Here is a 27,895-nt window from a genome sequence, read left to right on the forward strand (position 1 = left end):
CCTTTCAAGCTGCTTTCATGACCTGAGTTAGAAAGTTGGAATGAAGAGGATGAAATGGTTGTCAACAAAAAACTAGAAAAGTTAAAAGACGTGATCCAGACTGCTAGTGGAAGGAGGGCATGAGAGATATGACATCAAGTAGAAAAACATACATTCTAAGTTAGTAGTAAAGTTAAAGAAAACCATAGAAGAATTTAGGTTCACGCCACCAAAGCTTGCAGTAAAAATGTACTGGCGACCTGTCCTGGCCTGAGTGTACCCCGCCTCTCGCCTATGGCAGCTGGGATAGGCTCCAGCCCCCCACCGCCCCCTTTTTTCCACGACCCTGAATTGGATTGGCGGAAGAAAATGGATGGATGGATTGATGCATGGATTATCCCGCAATCTTGCCTATGTTGTTGTTTAAAAAAACAGGCTGCCTGTTAAAAATTACAAAGTGGTACTGTGGCACACATCCACTCTACACCACACGCGAGAGTGGCATCCCAGGCGAAACAGAGGAAATTACATTTCTCCTTCCAAACACATGAAGCTGCAAGGTTTCGAGGACAGATCAGCCGCACAGTCTGTCTTTGTTCATCTTCTGCCAAGAAACTTGAGTCTCTGTGTATGTCTGTGAAGGTTTATTCAAATGACCCCATGTGTCCTCCTCTTGTCATTAAAACCACAGGCTTGTACATGGGCATTTTTGTAAAGTTACATCACTTGCTTTCTCCATGAGACACCAACTTACTGTAGCTGGAAACAATGAAAAGATTGTTTTTTTCCCCCATATGTATTTTTTTTTTTCAGCAACAAAACTGTTACATAAAGTGTGCCTGAAAACCAACACAGAGAACTATCTGCTAAAGGAAGAGAGAAACACTGTTATTATACAATCAATTGTATTATTTTTTTGGTGCACCAAGGGTCTGTACATGTGAGACTCAAACATGGGAGAGTATAATTTCTAGAACAAGTCTGAATTTTACATTTAAATCCAGTTGATTGTATGTGAATTCATGCTCACAGAGGTTCAACCTAAACTCTAAAGCAGAGTCTAAATTTCAAATAGTTAAACAGCCCTTGGTGCCCCACATGTTGTTCATATGTAAATATCTTCAAACATATAATGTGTATCCTGAAATCTGAGGTGGAGTAAAAACAGAAGTACATAAGAAATAAGAAAATGTGTATTATTCATCAAGATGAAAATATTTTGTTAAATAGAATTCAAAAGAAGTGTTATTCAGCAAAAGTGAGTGTGGATTTCTTATTTTTTAACGCTAATCCTTTTTATAGTCTCAGGAGACATTTCAGGAGACAGCAAATCACTTAAGATGGCATGAAAATGCAGCATTAACCACTAAAAAAAAATGTGCAATTCTCCTGTGCAAAAAGCACAGCGCAGCATTTCTTAGCACCCAAGTCAATAACAGGTGCAAATTCGATCTAAACCTAGAGTGTGCTGCACGACAAATCTCCTTGAATTCAGCTTGAATCTGCTTAAAAACAAGAAAAAATATACAAAGGAGAGACACAGCCAAATTCTAAGTAATGTGTCTATAAACAGAGCATTTCAGAATAAATATGAGCACAATATTTTCCTGACTCGTGGTTGTGTGAGGGGAAGAATAAGAAGATACTGGTGCTTAATGGTTTTGTAATGCTCCCTGAGTTCAAGGGCATTACTCACAGGTTCATTTCTCCATTCCATTTCATTACAAGTCAGTCTGGGCTTCTATCTCGTCCGCACTGCTAATTGCCTTCTCCCACCTCCCACCGTGGACAAGAAAAGGGAAGCAATTTTATGCAGCACATAGCAATCAATAGCAATTAGGTGCATCCCTGACTAATCCTGTTGAAAATGGCATCTTGGGAGATGGCCAGCAGAAGAACTCTTAAAGCACACATACCTGCAAAAGTTTTCCTTTTTCTTCACAGCAAGTGCCAGCACCATGACGGAACAATTAATTGCTTTGTTGTCCTGTTCTACACTTAGTATTGAATTTCCATCAATCTTTCTCTGGGAGCACAGTCTGCTTTTGTATCAAACAGATATTTTCAATTAGATAATTGTCTCTTCCTGGTAAACCCCTGCATACTTTGGCATGTATTTCCACTCTAAAAAAAAAAAAAAAATGCAGCAGATATGACACACAATAGAAAAAAAAAAAAGAACACAATCTGAACTGGAATTGTGTGCAAGACATGAAAAGGCTTAAAATAAGGTTATTGCATCTCCAGTGATGTCCATGTTGCACTGGAGTGTTGTTGTGAAGAGGGAGCAAATTGCAGTTTAATTCAATCTAATTTCAGTCTATCTATATTCCAAGATCACTTATTTGGTTTCTGGGCTCATTCTTTTTGATTGGGTGAGAAGTCTGGAGAAGAACCACTGCTCCTTCACATTAAAAGGTCAGTCTGTAAAGGACTTTTGTGGTATCTCATTAGGATTATTCCTGGACGCCTCCCTGTGGAGGTTTTCAAGGCAAGTCAGACTTGATGAGAATCCTAGTGCAGGCCCAGAACACTTTGGAGGGATTATATACTACAATGTGGTCCAGATATGCCTTTGAGTTTCCCCGGAAAGAGCTTAAAGACATCAAAGAGGTGAGAGGCATCTGAACTACCTTATTCAACCTGCAATGAAGGGGAAAAACCTCCACTGTAAATCAGTGGGGTGATGCAATCACAGATGCCAAGTAGCCCATTTATCACATCTAGTCAGTTACTGTATTTTACACAAATTAAATGGATCACATATGTGAAAGGACTGTGCCACATCATAAGACCAACAATACCCGTATCAGTTTTGACAGGAAATAAAAATATTAATATCAATGATAGTGATGACATGTGTTTACTTACCCTACAGTAGCACACACAGTGACACAAGACCAGATATCTGAGCGCGAGAGCAGCGATGTCAGCCCCCAGTGAACACTTAATAGTTAAAAAAGGGAACTACTTCATCTAACCTCCAAGAGAAGAGTTCTTTGCAAAATATACAAGAAAATGACTCCTCCTAAAGGTGAATATAACAAATCTGTTTCAACGCTTGAGGCAAAAACACACCAAAGGCACTTGAGGAGATGCGTGGTGAAGTGTGACCCAAATATAAACAAATGAGTCGACCAAGCATCGCTGGAGCGCTCGCTGGTTGTCGTCCATATGACAGCAATAGCAAAGGATGGATGGGAATTACTGATACGGTTACATGGTGAAAAAGGCTTCAAGCAACCAGTTATAAAGCTTGACCCAAGATGCATCACTGATAGAAAATATTTTTTACATTTCAACTTTAGAAGACTTCAGGAATTACACGGTTACTTTTTTTACTGTTAAAGTGTTAAGCAGTTATGTTATACTTAAAATCTTCAGGGAAAACAGTACTGAGGCTACTTTCATGCTTACATTTGACTGTGCTATGTAAACAATTCCATCGCTGAAAGGATGGAAAATTTCCTTGAAATACTGTGATATAAATTTGAGGCTATATTGCTCACAAGTACAGTATGTTTGAGCTCCCAAGCTTTTCGGCTTTTAATGCCTACAGATGACTTCACGTCACTTGATGTCTCTTGTCACTTGGATAAAGGTAAGGAACAATTTCGCCAAAGTTGATTTTAACAGGTCTGAAAGATTTCACACACAGCTATTCAACCTCACACCAAAAAACAAACACTTTTGGCAAAATGCTTTTTTTTTTTTTTTTTTTTGTTTTATTAATACAGCATAAGAACCAGGTTTGCTGGATTGCCTGATAACTATGGTCTAAAATGCAAACCAACAAAAACAATCAGTTATGTTACAGTGGCTTTGACCATCTTTTCTAATACAGTCTGTGCTAAAAAAAAAAATAAAAAATTACAAATCTGTGTGACAACTTTTATTTTCTCATCTTTTTCTGTATCAATCATGGTGTCAAATCTTCTGTCATAAATTTGCATTATAATATTAACTGTAGATGAGACAGATTCTCACATTTGCAGATTAGTACTTTATTTTTACACTGTAACCATGGAGCATTAAAATTAAACCACATTATTGTTTTCTTTTTTTTATTCTGTATATGATGTTATAATTACTTAATCAACATAGAACAAAAAAACAAAACAAAACAATACACACACTCATTATGACCTTGCTTAAGAGTAAGTAAATTCTTGGTGCAAAAGTGTTATTTAACATAGTTTAAAAAAAAAAAAAAAAAAAAAAAAGAGTTTAGACCAATACTTCAAGGTCTGGCACAGGGAGGAGGCTGAAAGCAGCAATGCAGTCGATGACCCAGGTGGTGGGAGCTGACCACACCTTGCCTCGTCTAACCACTGCAGGCTTGTGAGGGCCCTGGGGGTCAAAGATGATGTATTGGGTGCAGAAGGCTTGGTCAGACCCCGGCAGGGCATGGTAGGCCGCGGCACAAACGGTTTGCGTCACATCGCTGTCTGGCTTGGGCTGTCGGTGCAGTATTTGACCTCCTCCCTCTCTGAGCAATTTTGTGAGCTCATCTTTAGTAGGCGCCTTGAAAGAGCCAAGGAGGAAGAAGAAACATCCATCGAAGAGTGGTGGAAGCTATGAAATAAGATGCAAACACGCATTAGTGACAACTCTGATGACTGCCTGGATGCCTCCCTGTGGATACTAATACTTCCTTGAGCATTCAAAATTTAGCTGAGAAGACTTATCTATTATCATCCTTCATTAAAAACTGTTAGCCACGCAGCACCAGGCTAAAAATGCAGCCCTTATGAGCTCAGTGGCAGAATGATTAAAGTCTTCTCTTTTGTTTATGATGAAGTTAAATGCTGAATAATTGTCTTTGCTACTAAATCTAGGCAAGCGTCTGTGTGGATGCTTTGTGTTCATTTCTTTGCTGCAGCGCCAGAAGACATTTTTATAAGCACTGTTCTCCAGACAAGCTCTGAACAACTTGGCATTACTGTGTAAAGCAGCAGTGAATTAGGCCACTGGAGACTGTTCTATTCACAGCATCAAGAAACTCAACTGTTTTGGGGTGTAAATTAGCACTCTCAAGAGTTTAGAGCAGAAAGATTCTTTGACTGTACGCTGGCAGGGTTTCACTTTTGCTTGTGTGTGCCCTTCATTTAGGATTTATGATTGATGTTTTTACTGTTTTCCAAGAATGAACATTACTTTGCAGATGGAAAAATGCAGAACAGTGGAGAAACTGACAATCTACTAAAGAATGTGTACTGTCGAGCCCAGCGTCATCGCCACAGCATGCTCTAATTACTCGTCACACCATTTCTCAGGGAACAAACAGGTAATCACATTATCATGGACAAATGCAACACCTTTAAGACATATCTGAGCCTTGCTTGTGCTTTAAATACTGCACTGAATCAGTGCACAGAATTCAGTTTTTGCACAAATAAATCTAAACCAGGTAGACTCAGGCCCCTTTAGCAACAAATGCAGCCTCAAGAGTGTGTTTTGGCTGTACTAGCTTTGCCATGTAGACAATGCAGTGTCCCCATTCTCTGTAAAAGAGCACAAGCTCTATCAGGTCTCATGCTGATTGGTGGGGGAACAGCGACTTTCAAGCCCTGCCAAAATGTCTTCTTTAGACTGAGGTCATGACTGACTTGGCCACTGTAAGTCATTCATGTTGAGTTTGAAGCAATGTCAATGTAATTTTGGCTTTGCAGAATGCTGCTGTCCTTCTAATCTGTTTTGCTGTGTTTGGCTATCAAAAGTGTTTGGCTACAAAATCAAACAGGGGTGAGAGAACAAAAGCTTTGAATACTTAGCTTAATTAAGACTGATTTGAATTCAAGAGATCAAAAATTTATTTTTTTCTATTGATCTATGTCAAAAAAAGACCAAATACATTGTTATCTACAATATAAATTGGATATAAAAAATAAATTAAAAGAATTCAACAAGCACCATATGTCACTGCCTGAAAATTTTTTTTTTTCCCCAAGGACAGAGGGCTTAAACAACACATACTCATCAATTTCAGATCTTTGTTTTTGTACTTCTCGCTTACCAAGCTGCATCTATTGATGCGACTGCGCTGGGGGCCTTCTCCTGCTTCATGCTCAGCTTCAGGCACCCACTTTCCTGCCTGGAGACATGCTTCCACCCCTGGTATCAAAGCGAGAGAACAAAGAAAATTAAAGCTACAGCTAATTATGTTGACTTTGAGAGAATGTGACAAGGCTGTTGCACACTAAGGATGACAGTCTGTTTTATCACAAGTTGGAAGATTTCATGTATTGGCATAGCTGCAGTTGTTGACAGAGAAAGATGCCCACAGCATGATGGAGTTAATGATGCAACCCCCGTTTTAAGTATTAAGCAGAATTCAAACATCTCTTTCTCTCCGTCTCTTGAGGTTTTCGAGAGTCAAAATAAAACTGTGTGACAGTTAGCATCCCGGCATTTTTTGGGTTCGCGATGCAGCTTTTGTTAAAATCCTTAAGAAAAGAATCTTAAAAGGCAGAAAACTTTTTAAAGGCAGATAAAGAAATAAAAAAAAAAAAAAAAACATGCACATTTTAATGACCCCTCAATGTCACAGATAAAAATGCTTCTGAACATGTCACAGATCACACTGCTGCAAGCATTCCATTACTGTGTATCATTTTGGGGATATATTTTATTTTTCAAACCTAAACCCACAGTTTATAAGTTGCAGATCTAAACATTAAAGCTAGATTAGGTTGAAAATATGACAGTATGCTGTAGGGGGGAAAAGGATGCCAAGTAGGCCTGAGCATACGCCTTGGTTTGAATAACTATTTTCATTACAAAACATACTGAATATTCTCACAGTGCTTCTAACTGTTGGAGATGCAAACTATTCCACAGACATTTGCAAGATATATACACAACACTTCACCTCAAGTCCTCTCTCACAAACATTTCACCTTCCAAAGTATGGTGACAAGAACAGATCACGGGACAAATAACAGGGTGTGTACACCCTGACACGAAACAACAGCAGCACATAGGGTAAGGAGTAATAACATTTCTTCATCCCCCTTAATTATAGTCTTCCTTCACAAGGCCTCTGCTAAAGACTTGGGCAGAGAAGAGGGAAGATACAGGGGTTAATCTCTCTGGACGATGGCACTTGGTGCTGCAGAGTCATTAGCATATTTGTTAATCATGCTCCGAAAGAAAGCATAAACATCTCAACCCCCATCCTTACTGAGTCAGTGAATGAGTGAGTGGCAAGATGAACCAGCTCTCTTCATTAACCATGAGACCAAACTGGAACCGCGATCTCATTATAAAGACAAAAGCAGACTAAAACTTGTCTCATAATGAGACAAGAAGTATTGTATTGGCATTTTGAATGGACAAAAAGTTCTAAAGGCCAATACAGGCACTTAAGGAGTGAGACAGAATACAACAGTGTACTCATGGTCATTATACCAAAAGCCAGTATGAAGCCATACAACTGAAAATTTAGAATTACTCCTCTTTAGAAGCAACACATAAGTCCCAACTTTCTTCCATTAGTATAAAATCTTGTCTTTATGATGAACATATGGATCTACAGAAATGCTCTTGTGGCCTATTCTAGCTTTGTGCCTCTTTGTCAGTCTTGTAAAGTTGTGACCGAGGCACAGGTCCTGCTAACAAATCTTCTTAAGAACAGACCATAAGTAACCCAGACTTTGTAGACTTTTATTTATGCTAACAGGCAACTCTGCAATCCACACTTCCAGTCTCATATTTTTAAGTAGAAAAGCTGACCCCAAGTAGTTTTCTGAGAGTTGCACTCTGAGAGGTTCACTGAGACTAACACTTTTTCAGGCTGCACTGATCGTTAGAGCATTCAGTAAAGATAAGAAAAGTAAAGTCACTTGTGCTTCATTAGTTTAGTTTTTCTGTGTAACTGTATAAAAGGTGAATTCTTGGTCAATCTTGCTATAAATATGATATATACACATTTCTCATGCCGCCTACAGTGGGACTCTGCGATGAGATATCTCTTTGTGCCACATGCAATGGAAACAGGTTTTAATGTTGCCTTATTTTACACATAAAAGAACATAAATTAAAACAGTAAGTGACAAATTTCCAGCAATAAGCTTCCAGATACAGTTGGCAGGTACATGTTCTGGTTTTTGTACAGGTGACCTCACTAAAACAAGATTACTGGATATCACTGTGGAGGCCATATAATGTATTTTTTAAATACTTTTGTTCATGAACGGGTAAAAAAAAAAAAAAAAGATGTTTACAAGCAAGCTAACTGAGATTAGATTGAGATTAATAACTGTCTCATTTTACTCTGAGTGTCTTACCCAAGTTGCCACATGCTGGACAAAATGATTTCACCTGTCATCTTTTAGTTTTAAATGAAAGCTTAATAAAAGCTTTTAGAGGATATAACCTTGTTAGGCAAGATAAAACACTGAGGCTGCTTTCACAATCAAAATGCAATGCACTGTAACAAGTCTGATAAAGAGGTAAGCTGGGGCTTGGCCTAGTTGACAGGGATGGCATACAAAGACAGGTGACAGCAAAAACTCAGCTGCTCGTGTGTACTCACACATACACAAGGAAAAGAAACTGATAGGATGCCACAGTGATTGTCACAAGGGAGACAAGAAGTGTCAAGTGTTCAGCCCGCGTGGAGAAAAGAAAAGGGGAGGGGGGATAAATATGGTCCAAACACAAAATCTTACAGTGACACAACTACACACATTCAAAGTTGAAATGGCTTACTGGCAGAGACAGAAGCAGACATGCACAGCACTGTACTGTAACACACACACACACATATATATATACACACACACACACACACACACACACACCAGTCAAGGGCATGCCAAGGTGCCAGAAAATTCTATGACTGCAAGTCTCTTTTTGCTTCCTGTGAAGCTGATTGTCTCTGAACATATGCTTGCTGACTTGGTACATGGATGCCAGAGAGCCTAGCTAAGAATAGAAAAAAATTTGCTAGATATTTATTCTAGCAAAAAGTAAAAAAATAAATAAATAAATAAAAAAAAAAAAAAAAAAAAAAAAAAAACAGAAAAAGAGTTGACCAACTTTTTATCCCTAGTGATACTGCAGCCTTGTAGTAAATCGATTCCCACCTACTTCACTTGGCCGTAAGATGTTGTGTGCACACAGAGCAACAGGCACAAACAATCTCATCTGAAAACTGCTTGCTGCAAAATTTGCTTACCATAGAGATTACATGTTCTGCATGAAATCAACAGTGTTTCATTTGGAAGTCCCCACTGCAAAAACTAAGCATAATTTCACCTAAAAGCATTAGCATAATTTTGTAGCACTCAGTAAACACATCAGCAAGTACAGGTGACCTCACTGAAATGCCTCATAAACAACTTTTATGTTAAAGCAGTCCTATGAAAAGTCACAAACAGCCCAGTGGTAACAAATATGGCAGTTAAAAAGTTATTTGGGATTGAGCTTGAGACTAATCTGTTATGTCAGATAATTTGTTATGTAGAAGCATTTGGAAAGTCCTGTTTGGAACTGTTCAGAAAGGGCAGGCAATTAAAAAAAAAAATACTCAGCAGGTGACTAGATAAATCATGCCTGTAGCAGTGACCTTACTGCTTCAGGCTTATAGGTTAAAGCCAATTAAAATGGATTCCCTTGCAATCACCAACCTCACTATATTTTTTCTGTCTTGTAAGGTAAGCAGAGAGTGCACTACCAACATTTATGCTGTACTTTAAGGAGATAAATGACCACCTGCTAGATCTTCCAACCATGCCAGTAACCTGAGTTAGCTGAGCAACTACAACAAACATAACTTCATATGTAAATGGAAATACTGCCTATCTCTAGGGTACCTTTGTATGACTTTACTATAAAAACAAAGATATATAACAGGTAGGGCATACAAATGTTTACAAATGGTTTTGCCACTGCAACACAGATAGCCATCTGGCACTTATTTTTGAATGAAAAGTATTTAAATATATTACAAAACTGAATTTACAGTGCACAAATGTAATGTTGGGAGTATATATAGGGAAACACATGATAGTGGCAAGTCTCCTTTTTCTGGTTTCCCACTCCATGCTCAGCAAACTGCTGGCAATTGTATTTACCATGGCAGCATTATTAACTTTCTTTTCTACTTCTTGGCAAGAAGCCCAGTCAGTGCTGAACTTTTTATTAAAAGCAATATATAACAGGACAAATTTAGTAACTGGAATTTCTCTGCTTCTTTTTTTTTTTTTTTTTTAATTATAATCATACTATTATAAATATCCAATGCTTTTCAACATATTAAAATTCTAATGATATCAGAGCTGTCAGAATTAGAAGATCGTGGAACAATTCATGCATTTATGTTTTATACATGTACATGACGTCAGTAAGTCTAAAAATATTTCATCCACAATTTTAGATTTTGGGTAAAACGTGCATCAGTGCCACTTCATTAGGAACTTACCCAAGCTCCAACAGTAGCACTTCCCATTATATTAAAAAAATTAGAGAAGACTGTTAGAGTTGACAGCCCACTCTATACTTACAAGTGTATCTAACAATCCAGCAGCCAGCAAGAAGACCCATGAGGGTGGAGTAGGTGGTAGGCATTTGTCCTTCTGGCACCACAACGTGGCTCACTGCAAAAAGAAAACAGACACATGCAAAAGCCAAAATAAAAAGGAACACTGTGATCCACATTTTAACAGTGACTCAAATTTTGGTAAGATCGATCTGAATGAAAGCAATCAATGTGTAGACTCTGAGCTTTAGTTTAAGGGCTTTATAATACCGCAATAATAATCTGTTCAGTCAAACTTGCTATAGAAATGGTCAGGCTATGTTTTAGCATTTTTGTGCAAAATTTGAATCTGGTCTTTCTACTGCATGTTACCATAGATCATCATCTTTGACATAAGATGATGATCTATGGTTTGTCATATTCAAGGCTTTCACAGTGGCTACAGTTTGTTTCCATAAAGCCTCAGATCATAATCTGTTTAAAAGCTGAAAATACTAAAAAAAAAAAAAAAAAAAAGAAAAAAGAAAAAAGAAAAAGCTCTTTATAAACACAGTAGTAAGAATAAAAAACAAACTGAAATAAAATTTCAAAATTGGTTTTAGTGGGGTGGGAAAAAAAAACCTTTTCATCATCCAATCCCAAATAAATATGTCTACCATGTAAATAAAGTAATAATTATTTTCCAGCTCCATTTTTATTGTATGTGACCTCTGTCTCGATGTGAATGTGTAAGAACCTATCCCTTTGAATACAGTGACTGGGAAGCACATCTCCCTTCCAACTAATGGCAGTTTTTGTATGTGGCTAGAGACCGGCCACATACGTAAAACACCAATTGTGGAGAGGTCCCAGGCATTCTCATGCCATGGAGCCATGATTCTCAAATCCAGGCCTCGTGGCCCAGTGTCCTGCAGGTTTTAGATGTGTCCCTGATCCAACACACCTAAATCAAATGGCTGAATTACCTTCTCAGTATGCAGGCAAGTTCTCCAGAGTCCTGCTAATAACTTCTATATTTGACTCAGGTGTGTTGAAGCAGAGACACATCTAAAATCTGCAGGACACTGGGCCACGAGGCCTGGACTTGAGAACCCCTGGAGGGACATTTTATTTGTGTGCACCTTCAGACTCAAGATATGAAAGTTCAAACCTTTGTTTTCTCATTGGAGAAGGGGCCCCCTTTCACCAAAAAAAATAAATAAATAAATTATACACTATAACTTTAAAGAGGTGACCCAAAGTCTTCAGTCAGAAGGACTTTAAACAGAATGGAAAAAAAAAAAAAATACCCGCATGTAATCACAGCCAATGACCAAGTCTTTTTGACTTGGCTAGTTGTTAAAAAGACAGGATTGTGAAATTATTCACTGGAGCTGTCTTCCATGGAAAAGACTTCATGAAAAACAAACATGACTTCTAAACTGTTAAGTACGAGCACAAGCTTCGTTGAAAAGCCAAGAACACCCAAAGGTGTCTACTATAAAATATGTAATAATTGTTACATTTTTTTAAAACAATACATACTGTGTACTTGGATACTGCCTGTCAGCAGAGCAACAGAGAAACAGAGCTCTAGCAGGGCAGTCATAAACGTATGCTGCGTGATACAGTTTGCATCAATATGAAGATATAAACAGTCAGAAACAAAATTAGAAGTCTATAGAGCAGTATAGTGTCGTGCATCAGAATTGTTTGAACAGCCACAAAACAAACACTGATAATAGCATTTAAAACCATAGCCTTGTTATGACAGATAAGAGGGAGCGTACTCCGTCAGACAATATCTACATCTGTTCCAACTCTGACGTTCACATCTACTCCACCCACTGACAGGGCAACTGTGCGGAAATGAGAACAGAGCCAACGTTCAAGTTTCTCTCTAATCTTTTCTTTGTTTGCTTTTTAAATACATTTATTCCATCAGTTTTCACAAGTTCAGCACTATGTATGGCTTCAAGGAAAAAAATGTCAGAAAATGTGCACAATTACTAACATCTGGCGCCTCTCCTCTCTCTTTTTGACAGTCTGTTTTTCACTTTGCCTTCCAGCACTGCCATCCCAAATAGCATTATAAATTCTAAAATATATTTTTATATTACACATAGGCATGCAATGCATTATGAGACAAAGCTATATGAATTTGTTTTGAAATCATTTGCAAAAGGATAAAGCAATGTAAATTTGCATTAGGGAAAATTCAGTGATGTTGGTTTTTGTAGTACTGACCCAACTGGATGAGATGACTCATTTTTAGCTCGGCTGTTTCAAAGAAAAAGTCGAGCTGGCCATGAATTGAAAACGATGTGACCCAGGATGTTCAAATTCACACCATAGATGCATACCGTTCAAGCTAAACCCATCAAACTTCACACACTTCTTGACCAACCCACGCCCACGCCCACCCCATCCCCCCCAAATCCAAAACAGCCAAGCACTGGCACCCGCTCAGCAGTGCTCTTGTGATAGGTTGGACTCCAGGTTTCTCCCTTAAATGTAGTCAGTGTCTAACACTATTAACAATTCCCTAATGTCTCTCACTAAGTAAGCTTACTGAAAACCTGTCAAACAGTTCAATGCAACACAACAATAGGCCAAGCAGTAGCTTATTGTATAAAAGACAGGGACACATAATTATGGTTAATTAAAATTTAAATACAAGCTTATTGCCTCTTCAATCAACAAGTGAGCACAGTTAAAAACTCAAAATGAACATAATTATATCTCCAGGGCAAAACCTTCTTACATTGTGTACTGACCATAAATTTGGGTGGATTTGTAAGCTTCAGTTCAAAATGTAAAAAATGTTCTTTGGAAGCTCCTACTCTCACCCCTCAGGCCAGACGAGGGAGAGTTGTGAGGCACACTTGTGTTTTTCATTAGTGTGTATTCATCACTCTGACAGTACCTCCAAACATTTTATGAGGAATGATTTCAATTACTTTTGTTCTCTTGTGTTCTTTTGGCTATAAACGATGCAGCAGTGAAAGAGCGGCTGTATCACAATGATGCATACAACTCTAAAAGCATTTGTTCGTTACTGCTGAACCTTCACGAGTGATAATGCTCAAGCACCTGATGTTGGCTTTTACAATAAAATGTATTTGTGTTAGACAGTAAAGTCTATAAAGTTTGGCTCTGTAGCAAAAGGGCCATTTGGGATTTGGGACCATCTCTAAGGTGGTGGAAGTAGTAGCATTATGCAATCTTTGGCAAATGTTAGGACTAGGCTGAGAGACTACCTCATGATTACTGAACCCCTTAGGGGGTTTAGCCTGAAATTTACCCTTCTAATATATCTTTTGACTGCACATCAAAATTTTTGGCAGTTAACCAACCTTATGTACTAGCATTTGGCTGGCAGCTGCATGTAATTTATGATGTTGCTGAGAGCCCATCACAAATAACACTGGAAGCAGTCATGCAGCTAGTATTCTATGGGGCTTTGACTGGAACGTTGATCCCCAGGAGTACAAACAATACCTGAGCCAAAAAATGTGTCAGCCACTCTTCCTCCCAGTAGCTGTCCCACTTTAACCAGTTGATGCTGTTCTGCTGGTGAGAGCTTGCTGGCCAAAAGCATGATGTTTTGATCGCTCCTCATACAGTCATTTACCTAAGACAAGACATAACTTTAGAGGTTTCTAGGCTTTTAATACAAGGACATACATTATAGTTCACTAAAGCTAGCCTGAAAATGAAAATCAAGTGTAGGAAAATAATTTATTGAAAAAAATACTTAAAAGAAGTGGAAATGTCTTTAGTGGTGGATATGTTTACTATCTACATTAATGCATGTGATCTGTTTGCCATGTTGTATTTTTGTATTGTTCTGAACTTCTTAAATGTTGACCCTGACAAGCACCGACCATTACATAATATACACAATCCTAAACACTGAAACTAATAAAAAACTAAACTGAAATAAGAAAACCCACTCTGAAAACTAACTGAAATGAAATTGAATCAAACACAAACATTTTAAACTATATGAAAACATATAAACTATAATAACTCTGCTGTAGAGTTAAAAATTTCAAGGGAAAAAAGGCTATTCACATCATGGAGACATACCATGGAGAGACTGGCTGAGGGGCTATGAGATATATGAGCATTTGCATATCGGGTTCCTTCTGAGGCTTCTTGGAAAATCTCCAGCATCTCCAGAGTCACTGCATAATCTGCAGGACGCTTTCCATACAGATTTCTATGAAGAGGATGAAAGATAAAAGGTGTCAGTGTCTGACAGTATGCACACACATGTGTATTTACTCACTTGCAGTGCTGCAGACCATCTGGTGACCACAGGGAAGGTCAGACACATTAACACTGAAAAATATGTCAACAAACAAAATCTAAATCCAGGGAAATACCACCACCGCCACCATCATGAAGATATTTTGCTTTGTAATACTGCATCTCTTGTAGGTTATTTAGTCAAAACTGTTGTTTTTCACAGGAGTATGTAATCATTTGGATGAATGGTTCAGCTTACACTGAATGACTTCAATCAGTCCTGTTGTTTGTATAAGCTCATCTTGAGAAAACTGTAAGACACAATATACCTTTACAGTCACATTTTGCATGGGGACTGCACTAGTAAATTTCAATTAAGAAACAAAAGGCAGCTGAAGTAAATGCTCTACATTAAAAGCATATTATTTTAAAAATGACTGTGACTCAGCTGGCAGCGCTTCCTTAGCCAGGAGCTCTAGTCTTGGGAACGTGCTCTGAAGGCTCCATCCACAGTATTGACTCTGGAACAAACAATAGGTCTCACTCAAATAAGCCTTCTCATAATTCCATGTTTTGGTTATGTTTTGAAAAAGTCATGTCACCATTTGTAGTACAAAGCAAAGTTTCTCAAACAAGATCATCACTCCATTTTATTATTTAGTTCCAATCTGTGCAAATTCTGCTTCAAACCAAGCAGAAACTGAAATTCAATATTTGCTACTACAGAGCTCTGAACAAAACAATTTGGCAATGTCACATCCTGCTTGCTCTGTGAGGTCTGTGCAACTGTGTGCGTCATTCACTTGTTAGTGCATAATAATTTGATATAAGGTTAAGCTGAAGTCGGTCCTATACTTCATGCATAAGTCAAATCACGTCAAATCTTGCTAAATGCAAAGGAATTAATATCAAAAGCCTGCATAATGTATATGTTTTAAGGATGATACATGACAACCTTTCAGAACAGCATCATCTCAAAAAGCACTATTATGTGCAGAGATTCAAAGACGATGAAACTGTCATCCCTTGGTTACAAAGGAGACATTGAAGAAACAGCTTTAAAGTATGCGTCTTTAGGTATGAGAAATCTGCATGAAACAAGACTGAGGTCACCTTGAAGAAAGTGTGTGTGACGAAAGGCACAGGAGGGGGAAAGAAGACAAAGAAGAACCAAGCCCAGCAGGTCGTCTCTAAAAGATTAGGCGTCAGCAAAGATAACACCTGGGGGACAATTAATAGGTCCACTGGTCCATAAAATATTTCATTTGGATTCATACCCCCAGCTCCATATACACACAAATACAAACAAACATAAAATGTCCCCGACACTTAAACATATGCACGCACACAAGCTGGTTTAAGGAGCAGCACATGAGAAGAATATTTAAAAAAAAATAAATTAAAAAAAAAAATAGAGTTGAATGGGAGGTAAAGTCAAACACTCTTCCACAGGCCTCTGCTCAAGCACACAAGTGGGTGGAAGGTGATGGTGTTTCAATTAGGTATCTACTGTAACCGAGACATAACAAGGTATGGTGGATCCATCCTTTAACCCTTTATGACCTATAATAGAACAAGTCCACCAGACCATATCTTTACATTTATACATGTAGTCCAATTTTTTTTGGAATATCTCAACTTACTATGCATCAATAGAATCTTCATATCCCAAATTTTAATGATATGTATGAAAAGAAATCCATAGTAACTAAGGAAAGTAGCTAAAAAGCGCATTAACCCACAAGGAAATTGAAAATTTTTTGTATTTACATATTGTTCTAGATACATAAATACCATAGCTGTAAATGCTAATGAAAACTATAAAGCACATGGAGTATGTTTTATTATTTGTGCAAACCCGTTAGAAGAAGGATACAGCGCTCTGGGACATGTTGAATGCATGACATTTAAGTATGAATTCTGTGGTTTTATATGCAAGAAGAATTATTGCTCTATCGTATGTGGTTACAATTTGACCGGCATTTAAACACCACAGTGAGAAGAGCCAAATTTCAGTCATGAGTTGAATACATAAAATGTGTTGCATGCCACCATCAGTTCATACCTGACATTCTGATCTGTTGTACAAAACACATTTTTCATTCCTAACTCTACTGTGGCAAAGCAACAAAAACACTGATAATAATAGCTTTTTATCATGTCTACATCACCTTACAGGTAACACTGCTGCATCAAACTACCCTAAAACTTTCACTTTGTAAAAGTAGAAATATCACACTGTGTTTTTTATTTTTGGCAAATGCCCTTCCCTAACACCAAACTGTAATCACAAATAATGTAGAGTAGAGTTTCTTGATGCTCTTAGCTGCATGTTTACTCAAACCACTAACAATATTTCAGGTTTTGTGACTGCATAAAAAGGATACTTCAGTGCATAACAGCCAAAAATGATCAGAGCAATGCACTTTGTTTTGACAAGAGAATAAAACTGCAAAGACAGTATACATTATGGAGTACATTTCAAAGATTGAAAGGAACAAGAACATGACATCCATTCTCTGGAAGTTGTCATGTCAAAGATGCCCTCTGAGGTCTTCTTGTAAACAAGCAAAGTTTCTTTCCACATTCAGTCCAACTCACCAAAATACACTGAGTGTATCCTTGAGGGCTAACAAAAATGCGGAATTAATTTCCATCCCATTAAAACATCTGAAAAGCTATTTTTGGAACACTGTGAAACTTTCATTGTTTACTTTGTTTGCCATCTTCGTGACTGCTTTTGGTGGTGCATTACCGCGATCCTTAATGATTTTGACTTTCTGGAATGGTGTGAAATCATTCCTGATACAGACATGCCCATACTTGCGCACATCATTGATCACGTTTTTAAAAAAAAAATAAAAAATTGTGCCGGGAGTCTAGATCAACTAAATACTTAAAAATCACTAAAACCTGTATAGAACATACAAAAAAGTCAGTACAAACACTAGGTCTGTGCATTATAAGTGTTATGAGTGATGCAATGACTAATTACTAGCTAGTTGTTGTATTTCTGTGTATTTAATTATACCCATGTGGACTGGCATGTTAGTACAAGGCATACAGGTGATGGTAATTAATGTCTGTATGGATTCTGTGCTTCCAGCTTAAGGTGGTCATTATGGGTAGCTTGTTCCCCACATCTCATTAACACACATGTATTTTCACACTGAACTGACGTAAACATGAAGAGTGAAATCTAAACGCTTAGTACATGCTAAGCAAATCGCCTCAGGCCTCTGCTTAAGTATCCAAATGTCCCGCCCTAGTATACATTTAGAAGTCTATCCGTGCATGCTTTAAAGTGGTCTCTGAAAATTGATGTACATAAAATGCATAATAGATATTACATGAATATACTAAAAATACAACATCAGTACTCACTTGAGAGTTTGCCACTTTTAAGATTTCTTTCAGTATTTCTGACTTCAGTCAAATCAGTGAAGAAAAACTCAAACTAGATATAAAGTGGACTCTGGCACCAAGTGATTTATAGAACTGTGACTAAACAACGACAAAATGCAGCTGAATCATTCAGGCTCTACTTGCACACAAACATACACAGAAGAAAAACGAAGATCTGCAAAAGCTGTGCCTCCAAACCCTGAGCCGTGTGCCAGTCAATCCATTAGGGATTGCACTGGCAGATGTCTTGGTTCGTCTCCTGTGTGCATGTGTGTGATTGTGCTTGGTAAGGAGAGAAGCTAGGACAAGGACTGTATTGATACTGGATCCTGAATGAGACTGAATACTGATAACAGTTTTTTGACACCAGTGACATTATTGATTCTTCACTTATTGATTCCTAATAATTTTTCTGTATAGAAAGGACATAGGCCTGCATAGGCATTCCACACTGAAATATCTAGTTTAATCACTTTGGAATAAAGAGACCAGGAACAGTAGAAAAAAAAAGCTTCCATTTTCTCTGCTGTGTAAGAGTCCCAACATCATAAATCAGTATTGATAAATGGAATTGATTGATTGGAGATCGGAGATATATGGTTCTTCTGGTGGTCAGTTTAGAACTGCTTCCAAATTCCCATCCCAGTCCCAGAATGTCCCTGTCACTCCTTTTTTTGCCTTGTAGACAAGTTAAACGGTAAAAAGGAGAAAATATAAACCATCAAAGCAAAGAGAGAAATACAAATAAATGAAGAAAAAGCAGACAAAGAATCTCAGGCATTAAAGGATTTCGAGATTGTAAGACAGTTGATTAACTGATCACCTTACTGAGTCTGATTAATTAGTCATCATAAGAACTGGCCAATTCTCTTCCGCATCATCTCTTCCTCATTATTGACAATGTACTTCCACAGGCCAGAAAAGCTCATATGGCAACAGCTAATTGACAAATAATCAGCATCGGGTCTTACATCTGTCCACATATGTACTGCACTGACACCCTGTCCTTAACTACAGAAGGCTGAATATCTGCAGTGGCTGGGTAACAAGACCTTCACAATTTATTTAAAAACTGGGGAAAAAAGCACTCGTCCAGAAGGACAGAAGAACCTCTATGATGTAATGCCAGGAAATACAATAGGCATGCAATAAATATTAACTTGGTGTAAATGTTGTGTTTATTTTCTTTTAGTTGGGTGTGTGTGTGTGCATGTAAAACTGATGAAAGACTATATCATCAAAAGATGACATTTCTGTCCAGGAACACCATATAGGTGTGATTTCATTGTCAAAATCATTTATTCTCTAACTTTTTTTTCTTTTTTTAATCCAGTCTGCCTGTCAGTGGCTAAAAAAAAAAAAAAAAAAAAAAAAACACGACCACATAGAAATTTTTATTAATCATTAAGAATTAAATAACAACCCCAGTTGAATTTTGCAAAATGAATGTCAGCACAATAGCATGAACAAACTACACTCCTCAAAAAAAAAAAAAAACACTAATAAACACTTGATTGTCACAGTATAACACAAAATCTGTGTGTTTGTGTGATTTTGCCAGTGGTGGCATAAACCATTGCTCTCTCCCTTTCCTTTTTGACTGTTTTTTTCTCTAGTTTTGCATTTTGCTAGTGTTCCTGTCACTATTGGTAGCATGAGACAGAACCTGCAGCCCATTCAGGTTGCACGGGTAGTCTAGCTCCTTCAAGATGGCACATCCATACGAGCCATCACAAGAAGGTGTGCCACGTCTCTCAGCACATTCTCAAGTGTACGGAGGACAAACGAGCCATTGCACGACGAGAGCTGGATAAGGCCGTAGAAGAACACAAGCCAGCAGCTGGACCAGTGTCTGCTCCGTTGTGTGAGGCGGAACAGGAGGAGCACTGCCAGAGCTCTGCAAAATAGCCTCCAGCTGGATACATGTTTCTGACAGTTTGGTCAGAAACAGACTCCATGAGCACGGAATGAAGTGCCGACATCCTGTAGTGGGACCTGTGTTCACTACCCAGCACCATGCTGCTCAATTGGCATTCTCCAATGATAGGCCTTCCCAGACCATCACTGACCTACTGCCAACTGGTCGTGCCAGATGATGCTGCAGGCAGCATAACATTCGCCACCGCCACAACATCTGCACACTCTTTGTGCTTTCTAGCTTGATTAAGATTGATATCCCAGAAATTAAACAAACTTTATATTATACTGTGATGATTATGTGCTCCTTCAATTTTTTTTTTTTTTTTTTAAGAACAGTGTACTTTTTCCTTGATAAGTCATATTAATTCAACTTATTTTCATTCCATACCTTTAATAGGTAACAGACACCCTCCACCCTGCCCTGGCTCTGTGTAACAGTTTCATAACCACAGTTCTAAAGGCCACTGCTGCCATTAGCAGTTAAAAAAATTAATTTTATTTGAAGTTAAAATGTGGCCAAGACAAAAAATATGTTTAAATACTAGGTTAAAAGTTTAATTTTGAACTCAAGAATAGAAAATCTTTTCACGTCACACCTTCAGGCCAGTGAAAAAAACTTTTTAAATAAAATTAACCAAAACAGCTCTCGCATTGAGGAGCTTCAGTTTTCACTCATGCATTATACCTAAAAGTGACATTTTAAGCACCACTGCTGTTCATTGAGCTTTTAGGTCAGGACTTAAAACACCGTGACATAAGACCAAAATCACACAAAATATGCAATCTGTGTTCAGTTCATCACTTGTGCTGCTACAGTCCTTTCTGAAAGACTGACCCACATTACATGTAGAGGCCCGACCCTCATCATATGTAGTCTCTATTGGTTTGCCTGATATTCAGTATAAAAACACTTTGTAACTTTAGTACCATAGCTGCAGCGTAATAAAGTCAAAGTAACAATAACATCCCACCTCCAGCCCCAGTATTATAAAACACTTAAAGCAACTTACAATACGTTCTGCGAGGCACCAAGCTGTAGTAGCAGTTTTACAATAGGTGAATGTCCATTCCTCACAGCATCGTGGAGTGGAGAGTCATTTTCATACCCAGGTGTGTTCAACAGGGCTCCTCTTGAGATTAATATTTCCACAACTGCCAGGTGACCCAGGTTACATGCTTCATGCTGAAACAAAAATTGGTAAAACTTGAAAGTTATCCTACTCTGCTTCGATCTGATAATCTGCTTCAAATTTTACACTTCAATAAAGCAATATTTTTATTTATAAATAATTATTTTTGCTGAGTAATATCCTCTGAGAAGAATGCATAAATATGTTCTGCCCTAGTTTTCTGCTTTCTAAAATTAAGACTGGGGGATGTGGCTTAAGTTCAGCTTAAGAATTTCACCTGGAATGCAATCCAGCCACACTCAAACAACTGCAGAGTGATTAAATACAGCATTATGCTTTAAATAACAGCCAAGTCATTTATTGAGAAGCTGGCTTTTTGTTCCAGTTTATTTTTATTTGGGTCAGGTAGTCTAAGCTATTAAGCCAAGGGCTGTGCAGTTATTTCCTCTCAGTGACTGTGTAAAACTGATGTGTCACATGAATGAGCAGATATTAAGAAGAATACACAATGTATCATCATCAACATCACCATCACCATCATCAGGGGCTAGAAATGAAAACTTGCCTCTTGTTTGTGACAACTGTTTCATGTATTACTGGAATTTAGATTTTTTTTTGGAGTGCAGGCCATCTGTACTCAACAAATGTTTATTTTGCACCCAGTTTGGAAAGAAATCCATGGATTTGTAAAGAACACGCTAAAGTCTGCTTTATTTTGTTTGTTCTAAACTTCACAAATAGAGAAACAAGTAACAAGCTGAAACTTTCTGGCTCTACAACAAACTGAGTTTAAAAAAACTGCAATGGTGCTAAAAGCGCAGGTTTGAAGAACAAAAAAAAAAAAACAACAGTGATCTCATGATGACTGTAGCATGTCAAGGAGTACAGCTACCATCCTTCCCACATACATACAAACACTCAAATGTGAATATTTCAAGCTTACTGGTAGCAATTTGAAAGATCAGCTAAAAACTGTCAAAAGTCAAACAGAAAACTCAAGTTTGAGTGGAGCATCTTGACAGCTCGTCGCCGCATGAAGTGCTGCAATAAAGATGCAAACGCTCTCACACTCAGTCTCGAGCAGCTGTGGAGGTAACTTGAGTTTAAACTGATAAAATAACATGCCTGTGATTGTTGCTGAGGAGGTACCACCACAAACAGATAACCCCTCATGTTACTGGAATATATTATATATATTCTTAATTTGATGGATCAAACTGATATTTTACAATCAAACACTTTACTTACACTTCCTTTCTTTTGTCTTCACTGCTCTTGGTAGACAGTTGGTGATTATTAAAATGAACTCACTGTGCTTTTGATCATAAATTTTTGCATTATTTAACATCATCACCTGACCTTCCCAGTCCTGTATTTTTTTCTGATTGCAAATTTGTGCCGGTTTGCCCTGCTTACTAGCATCATATAAATAGTGCATAAATAGTGCAGATGTTTATTTATTTTTTAAATGAGCTAAAAAACAAAACAGCAAATAGAAATAGAAATAGAAGCTCAGTCACATACTTGAAACAAGTGTGACTATCCCACATCTTTAGCTTTAAGAGTAATATAAAGTAGCAAAAGTTAGTCCATGAAGAAAAGTTAAAGTCTATAAAAGACCTTATGTGAAAACAGTTGTGCTCTCAAACAATGGAGTCACTGCAGTTTAAAAAAAAGGAATTAAAATAGCTTACCTATTGAGAAAACTCATTTTTTTAAATAAAAAGTAATAAAAACATCCTGATAGGGTAGAAAAATGATTGTGCTTAAACAATTGCAGAGGAAACCTTTTGTCACAACAAATGAGAACAAAAATTCATCACTTACCAGAGGTGTCCACCCCGCATTATCTTTCAGGTTGGGGTCAGCCCCCTGGTCCAGAAGTTCCTTGACAGCCCCTACATCTCCCTGCAAGCCCAGAAGAGAACAACAAGCCTGAGGTCAGAACTGCAGACCTGTAAATGCAACCCTTTAAACACAGCAGCTGATCCCAGTGAACCAAAGCTCTATGGTTTATCAATCAGACTCAACAGCAAGCCATTGATTGCCTTGTCTGGGATCCAGAGAAGGATTACAGCCATGTTTACAAGGATTACTGTAAGACAGTTAAGTCTCAATAGAGTGGAATATAGCTGCCTGATCTAATACGGCTAAATATGTTCACCCCCACAGGAAGGGAAGATATGTAATTATCTTTCTGCAATTTAAAAGAAACTGAACAACAAAAAGAAATCTGAAATGTCATGTTTGCACCTTGCATTCATCACTCATTTTCATAATTTTAAACTGCTGACAAATTCCTTATTCCATTTCTGCAAATGGCAATACAAGAAAAGCAATACTGAGCTACAATTCATGTAATTATAACTGTTTGCCATTTTAATATTCCATTATTTAAGAACATAGTGCATAAATATATGCTGTCAATTGTGCATTTTGTATTCTAGCTTTTATTATGTCAGTCTAAGCAGATGCATTTGCATTCCTAGAATGTAACACAAAATTCAGTAAATAATGTGAATTATTCCAACAGTTTATGACCTTGATCGAAGCTAGATGCAGCGGGGTCTCTCCCTTGTGGTTCCTCTTCATAACTGCAGGGCTTCCTGAGCTGGTCCGTCCAACAGATGCACCGTTAATACACGGAGACCTCCTGTAACTTTGAGCGGAGGCAGTGTCTTGAACAGAGGGGCTGTCTCTTCTCTCTTTTCTGGACTTTTTGGTGCTCTTAGGGCTAGTCAAAGATGGAGGATTAAGAACAACTGGAGAGATCTGACTCAGTGATTTTCTCCCCCTTCTGCCTAGAGAAGGTCTTGGTCTTTTTGGTGTGTTTTCCAAAGTGGAGTTTCTCTCCTCCACTCTTGATCTTTTTGAGGACTCCTCAGTTGGAGACATGTTGTGTTTTTGAGGATTATCATTTGGGTTGGATACATTTGCGTACAGTTGGTCATGTTGAAAGACACTTTCTAGTGGGGTCTGAACAGGTTCGGTTTGGTAATTCTGCACAGTGTTGCTGCTTTCCGAGAGACTCTCTCTCACTGTGCTCCTGGCAGGCCTGAGGTCTTTAGCACTCTGCTGTGCCACCTCAGGCTGAGGCCTGTCAGCGGTGACAGCAGGGCTTAGGAAAGAAACCCTTTTACTCGACCTTCTTGCCCCATCAGCACATGGCTGCTCGTTTTCAGAGAGCTGTACCTCCTCTGATATTCCCCATTGCTGGTTTATGGCCTCTAACCTTTTCTTCTTCACATCTTGCTTGGTCTGTTTTTGTGTGGTTCTGGTGGTTCCTTGCACCAACACATTCTTCCTGGTGGCATTTTTCTTCGGTGACCTCCGCTTCCTGTTTTTCCTGGTTTCACTGTTGCATCTTTGAGAAGAAGAGGAGCCAGAGTCTTGGGAGGATGAGGTGAAATTGAAAACCGACAGGTCCTGACATTGAGCAGTGACGGTTCCTGGCTGTGCTGCAGCCGTTTCTCCAGGAGACCTGCTGTCTTGTACGGTGACCTCTGCAGGCTTTTCGACTGTGCAGCGTACCTTGCGACTGCGGGGACTGAACCAGATTTTGAAGTTCTTCTTGTGTTTATGGACAGTACTCTCAGGCTTAATCTCAGCTATAGGGGAGTCTACAATGAAGTATGAACAAACAAAGAAATGTATTCACATAAATAATTAAAGAGCTAATAAAAATGACATTCATATTAAGAATTATTTATTTATTTATTGTAAGACACGTTGCAATTTTAAAATGAATCTTTGAGGAACTGTTCTTAATTTATCATTTCGGGTTGGTATGTATGATTTTTTCTCTTTTTTCCATGTTCTCTTTTATATGAACTTCAGTGTTAATGCTCCTTTGTTATGTGTTATGGTGTTCATATACTAGTGAATATGTGTCCCCAGGTAGAATATTCTACACTATTTCTACTGTTAATGGGATCCTAATAAAATGAAAAAAAAAAAAAGAAAGACATTTAACAACTCAAAAAAAATCTCTTTTCCCCTGCATATATTATCATTTTTCACTGTTAATTGCTTTCACAAAAGCAAACCTTGCAAACAGAAACAGCACATTGTATTAGGTGTAGTGAAATAATACTAACATATGAAAGACATAAAAGCACCCCATTTACTTTCTACATCTTTTGCTTTTTTGTGAACACTGAGACAACAACATGCAGATTTGTTCCCATTTTAACTACACGGCTTGGAAAGCCCTTCTGAAATTCTTTGTCAAAGCTGAGCTCTACTTGCAGACTAAACACTAATATGGATAATTGCACTGCATAATTAGTGCCACTACCTGGATGCCAGATTGTAAAAAATACAATAAACCAAAGGAAGAAGCTACTAATATTGTCAATCACAGATCAGATTAGTGGAGGAAAATGTTTGAACATTTCAGTCAACAGCTGATAGAGAAGGGTGTGGAAAGAGCAGTGTGGAGAGAAAGATAATGAAGCAAACACATGCATTTGGGAAGATAATAGCTATGCTTTCAGGCTGATTTTACATAGATATAGATAGAGATAGACAGTCAGACAGATAGCGCTCCTCTCTACCTGGATTTTTAATAGGACTGAGCAGGGAGTCTAAACCACAGAAGAGTTGTATGATGCTGCTGAGCTGCCTGTTGATTTGGATGTCCTTCACCCACGCAGGGCTGTGACACACCACACAGCCATCTCCTGCCCGCGGCCCAGCACATGACCTAAGGAATAAATATATCTCAGATTAGGAGTCCACACTACAGCTCAGTAAGAAGAATTATGGTTAGTCCTTCGCTTTCAAAAAACATCCAGTCATGAAGAAAAGAATCAAAATTCGAGCTGTTATTTAAACATACAGACATCAATTTAACACTGGATTTACTCAGTAGCCTCTTTCACATGTAGACTTCAGACAATTTCAGGGGAATTAGGTTGGGATATTTTCCACATTTGTACTTCCTAACATGCAATACACAGAAGAAAATAGTCTATTTGAGTTGTATTGAAACTACTTGAAATAATTTTTGTGTTAGCATGCGGGAGGGAACACATTAATCCCACTGACTAGGACTAAAGGCACCAGACTACTACCTGCACTGTCTGTACAATAGCATAAACCATCATCACACAGATTTTGTATTAGGCAGCTGCTGGGTTAAAGTGCAGCATTTTCACCGGTGACTCTAAAAGTTCAGGGCTGCAATGCATGTGTGAAAACCACTATGGTGTCTGAGAAGGGAGGCAAGACTAAACTCACAATGGACATTTTGATGCACCATAGAAGGAAAAGCTGTAGGTTTTAAATACCATTTAGGTATACTGAATGGAACTGAGCCATTATTCTTATTAGCTACACCTGCCTTTAACAGGCTCAGTGGTGTTAAATTAGTTAGAATACAATGGCATTAATACATTACCTGCACAGCATATGCTCACATAGACCTAAGCATACAGGTTCCTTCATTAAATCTGAGCTGGAAAAAAATGACAAAAAAGATTGAAAAGTGGTTAGTATACTTAATAATCAGAATAGGCAAGACAACCACAAGCACACAGAGGAGCTGTGTTGCGCAACAGTTGTCTACCCCCCAGGACCCACAAATTAAATTACAGCAAGATAAAAATATAAGGCTATCTGGGCAACCTTTCAGAGCCTAAGTGCCTTGATACCAGCACAGACCATTTGAGATAGCGTATATGGGACTCACCTTATTAATAAGAACGCAGGGATTGAGAGCCGTAAAACTTTTTGAGCCAAATGTGTGAAATCTGGACTTTAGAAGATCTTCTTCCCAACAAAGAGTACATTATCATCATGAACACAAAAGCACAAAGTACTCCTTACACTTTGGGGCAGTACTTTAATACCCTGCTATATGCAAAAACAGTCACCTGAAGTCCATCAACCAACCCAACACAGATACGAATACAATCATAAATAATTTTCGGCAGCAACTGGGTTTTTACTACAATTTGTACTTATTCTGCCCCTGAATTGATTAGCAAAATATACCAGCGCGTTCGCTGGTAAACGTTATCACGACTCTATACTGTAATTTGTTGTACGGCATGATTTGCCGTATTATATTTTGTCTTTTAAATTGTGCACTTTCATAGTTTTAGTGTAGACTGCGTTGAGTGTTGCTGCTGCACAGAAGTCTGGGCGAGGTTAGAAATGTTCTTCTTCTATGTTACTTTGCATTACTCTGCAAGGTTAGTCTTAGCATTAGGTCACTGCCCAACTACGCAAACATAGCAAGCTAACATTGAAGTCCACCACTGTGAGACAGCGCTATGTGTTACTTTACCTGATAAGCTTCCTATGCACACGTCAAAGCGCTTAAAAATAAACCCAGTTTAGTCTGACATACTCATGGATCACGCTGGCTTAGCCAGCCACTTTCTACAACAGTTAACGTTTACTTACCATTTGGAACAAAGAAGCAGCCGTCGGAAATTTGCCACCGCCTCCTTAGTGTTCTTCCAGTCCACTGTTTGCCCGGCGTCATGGTCATCCATTCTTAGAATAGCTGTTACTGTTTTCTGACTACTCTATTGTATCTTTTTATTCATCAAACAGCAAAACAAGCAGAACTACTTCCCGGACTTCTTACATCTCCCGCCAAATATTTACGGAAGTGAGCAAAGATGATTGCCACAGTGGATTGGTTGACGGTGATTACGTAGATCCTGACGTAAGTTGTTTTGGTTTGGTTTTTTGGGAAGAAGTGTTGTAAACTGGATAGAAATGAATGCTATTA

The 27,895-nt window shown here is 38.2% G+C and overlaps 1 protein-coding gene across 1 annotated transcript; it reads right to left on the reverse strand.

Moving 5' to 3' along the window:
• Window positions 1-4,206: 4,206 nt before the first annotated feature.
• Window positions 4,207-27,767, reverse strand: bard1 (BRCA1 associated RING domain 1). The gene is made up of 11 exons (XM_030758621.1): window positions 27,562-27,767; window positions 26,552-26,608; window positions 25,707-25,855; window positions 23,692-24,770; window positions 22,978-23,058; window positions 21,031-21,203; window positions 14,534-14,666; window positions 13,943-14,075; window positions 10,488-10,580; window positions 5,996-6,093; window positions 4,207-4,554 (listed from the first exon to the last, which is right to left on the reverse strand). The coding sequence occupies exons 1-11, from the start codon at window positions 27,651-27,653 to the stop codon at window positions 4,207-4,209; spliced, it is 2,436 nt and encodes an 811-aa protein (XP_030614481.1). The 5' UTR covers window positions 27,654-27,767.
• Window positions 27,768-27,895: the final 128 nt, after the last annotated feature.

The sequence above is a fragment of the Archocentrus centrarchus genome, chromosome 21, assembly GCF_007364275.1.
Source record: "Archocentrus centrarchus isolate MPI-CPG fArcCen1 chromosome 21, fArcCen1, whole genome shotgun sequence".
In the NCBI taxonomy this organism is placed as follows: Eukaryota; Metazoa; Chordata; class Actinopteri; order Cichliformes; family Cichlidae; genus Archocentrus; species Archocentrus centrarchus.

What these genes read in the sequence shown, in the direction of transcription:
- bard1 (XM_030758621.1), bottom strand. Translation starts at nt 27,653, where the DNA reads ATGGATGACCATGACGCCGGGCAAACAGTGGACTGGAAGAACACTAAG. An exon ending in CAGTCCTATTAAAAATCCAG is followed by an intron (nt 24,771 to 25,706) that starts GTAGAGAGGAGC and finishes ACTTCATTGTAG; the next exon opens with ACTCCCCTATAGCTGAGATT. An exon ending in GCATCAATAGATGCAGCTTG is followed by an intron (nt 4,555 to 5,995) that starts GTAAGCGAGAAG and finishes CTTATTTCATAG; the next exon opens with CTTCCACCACTCTTCGATGG.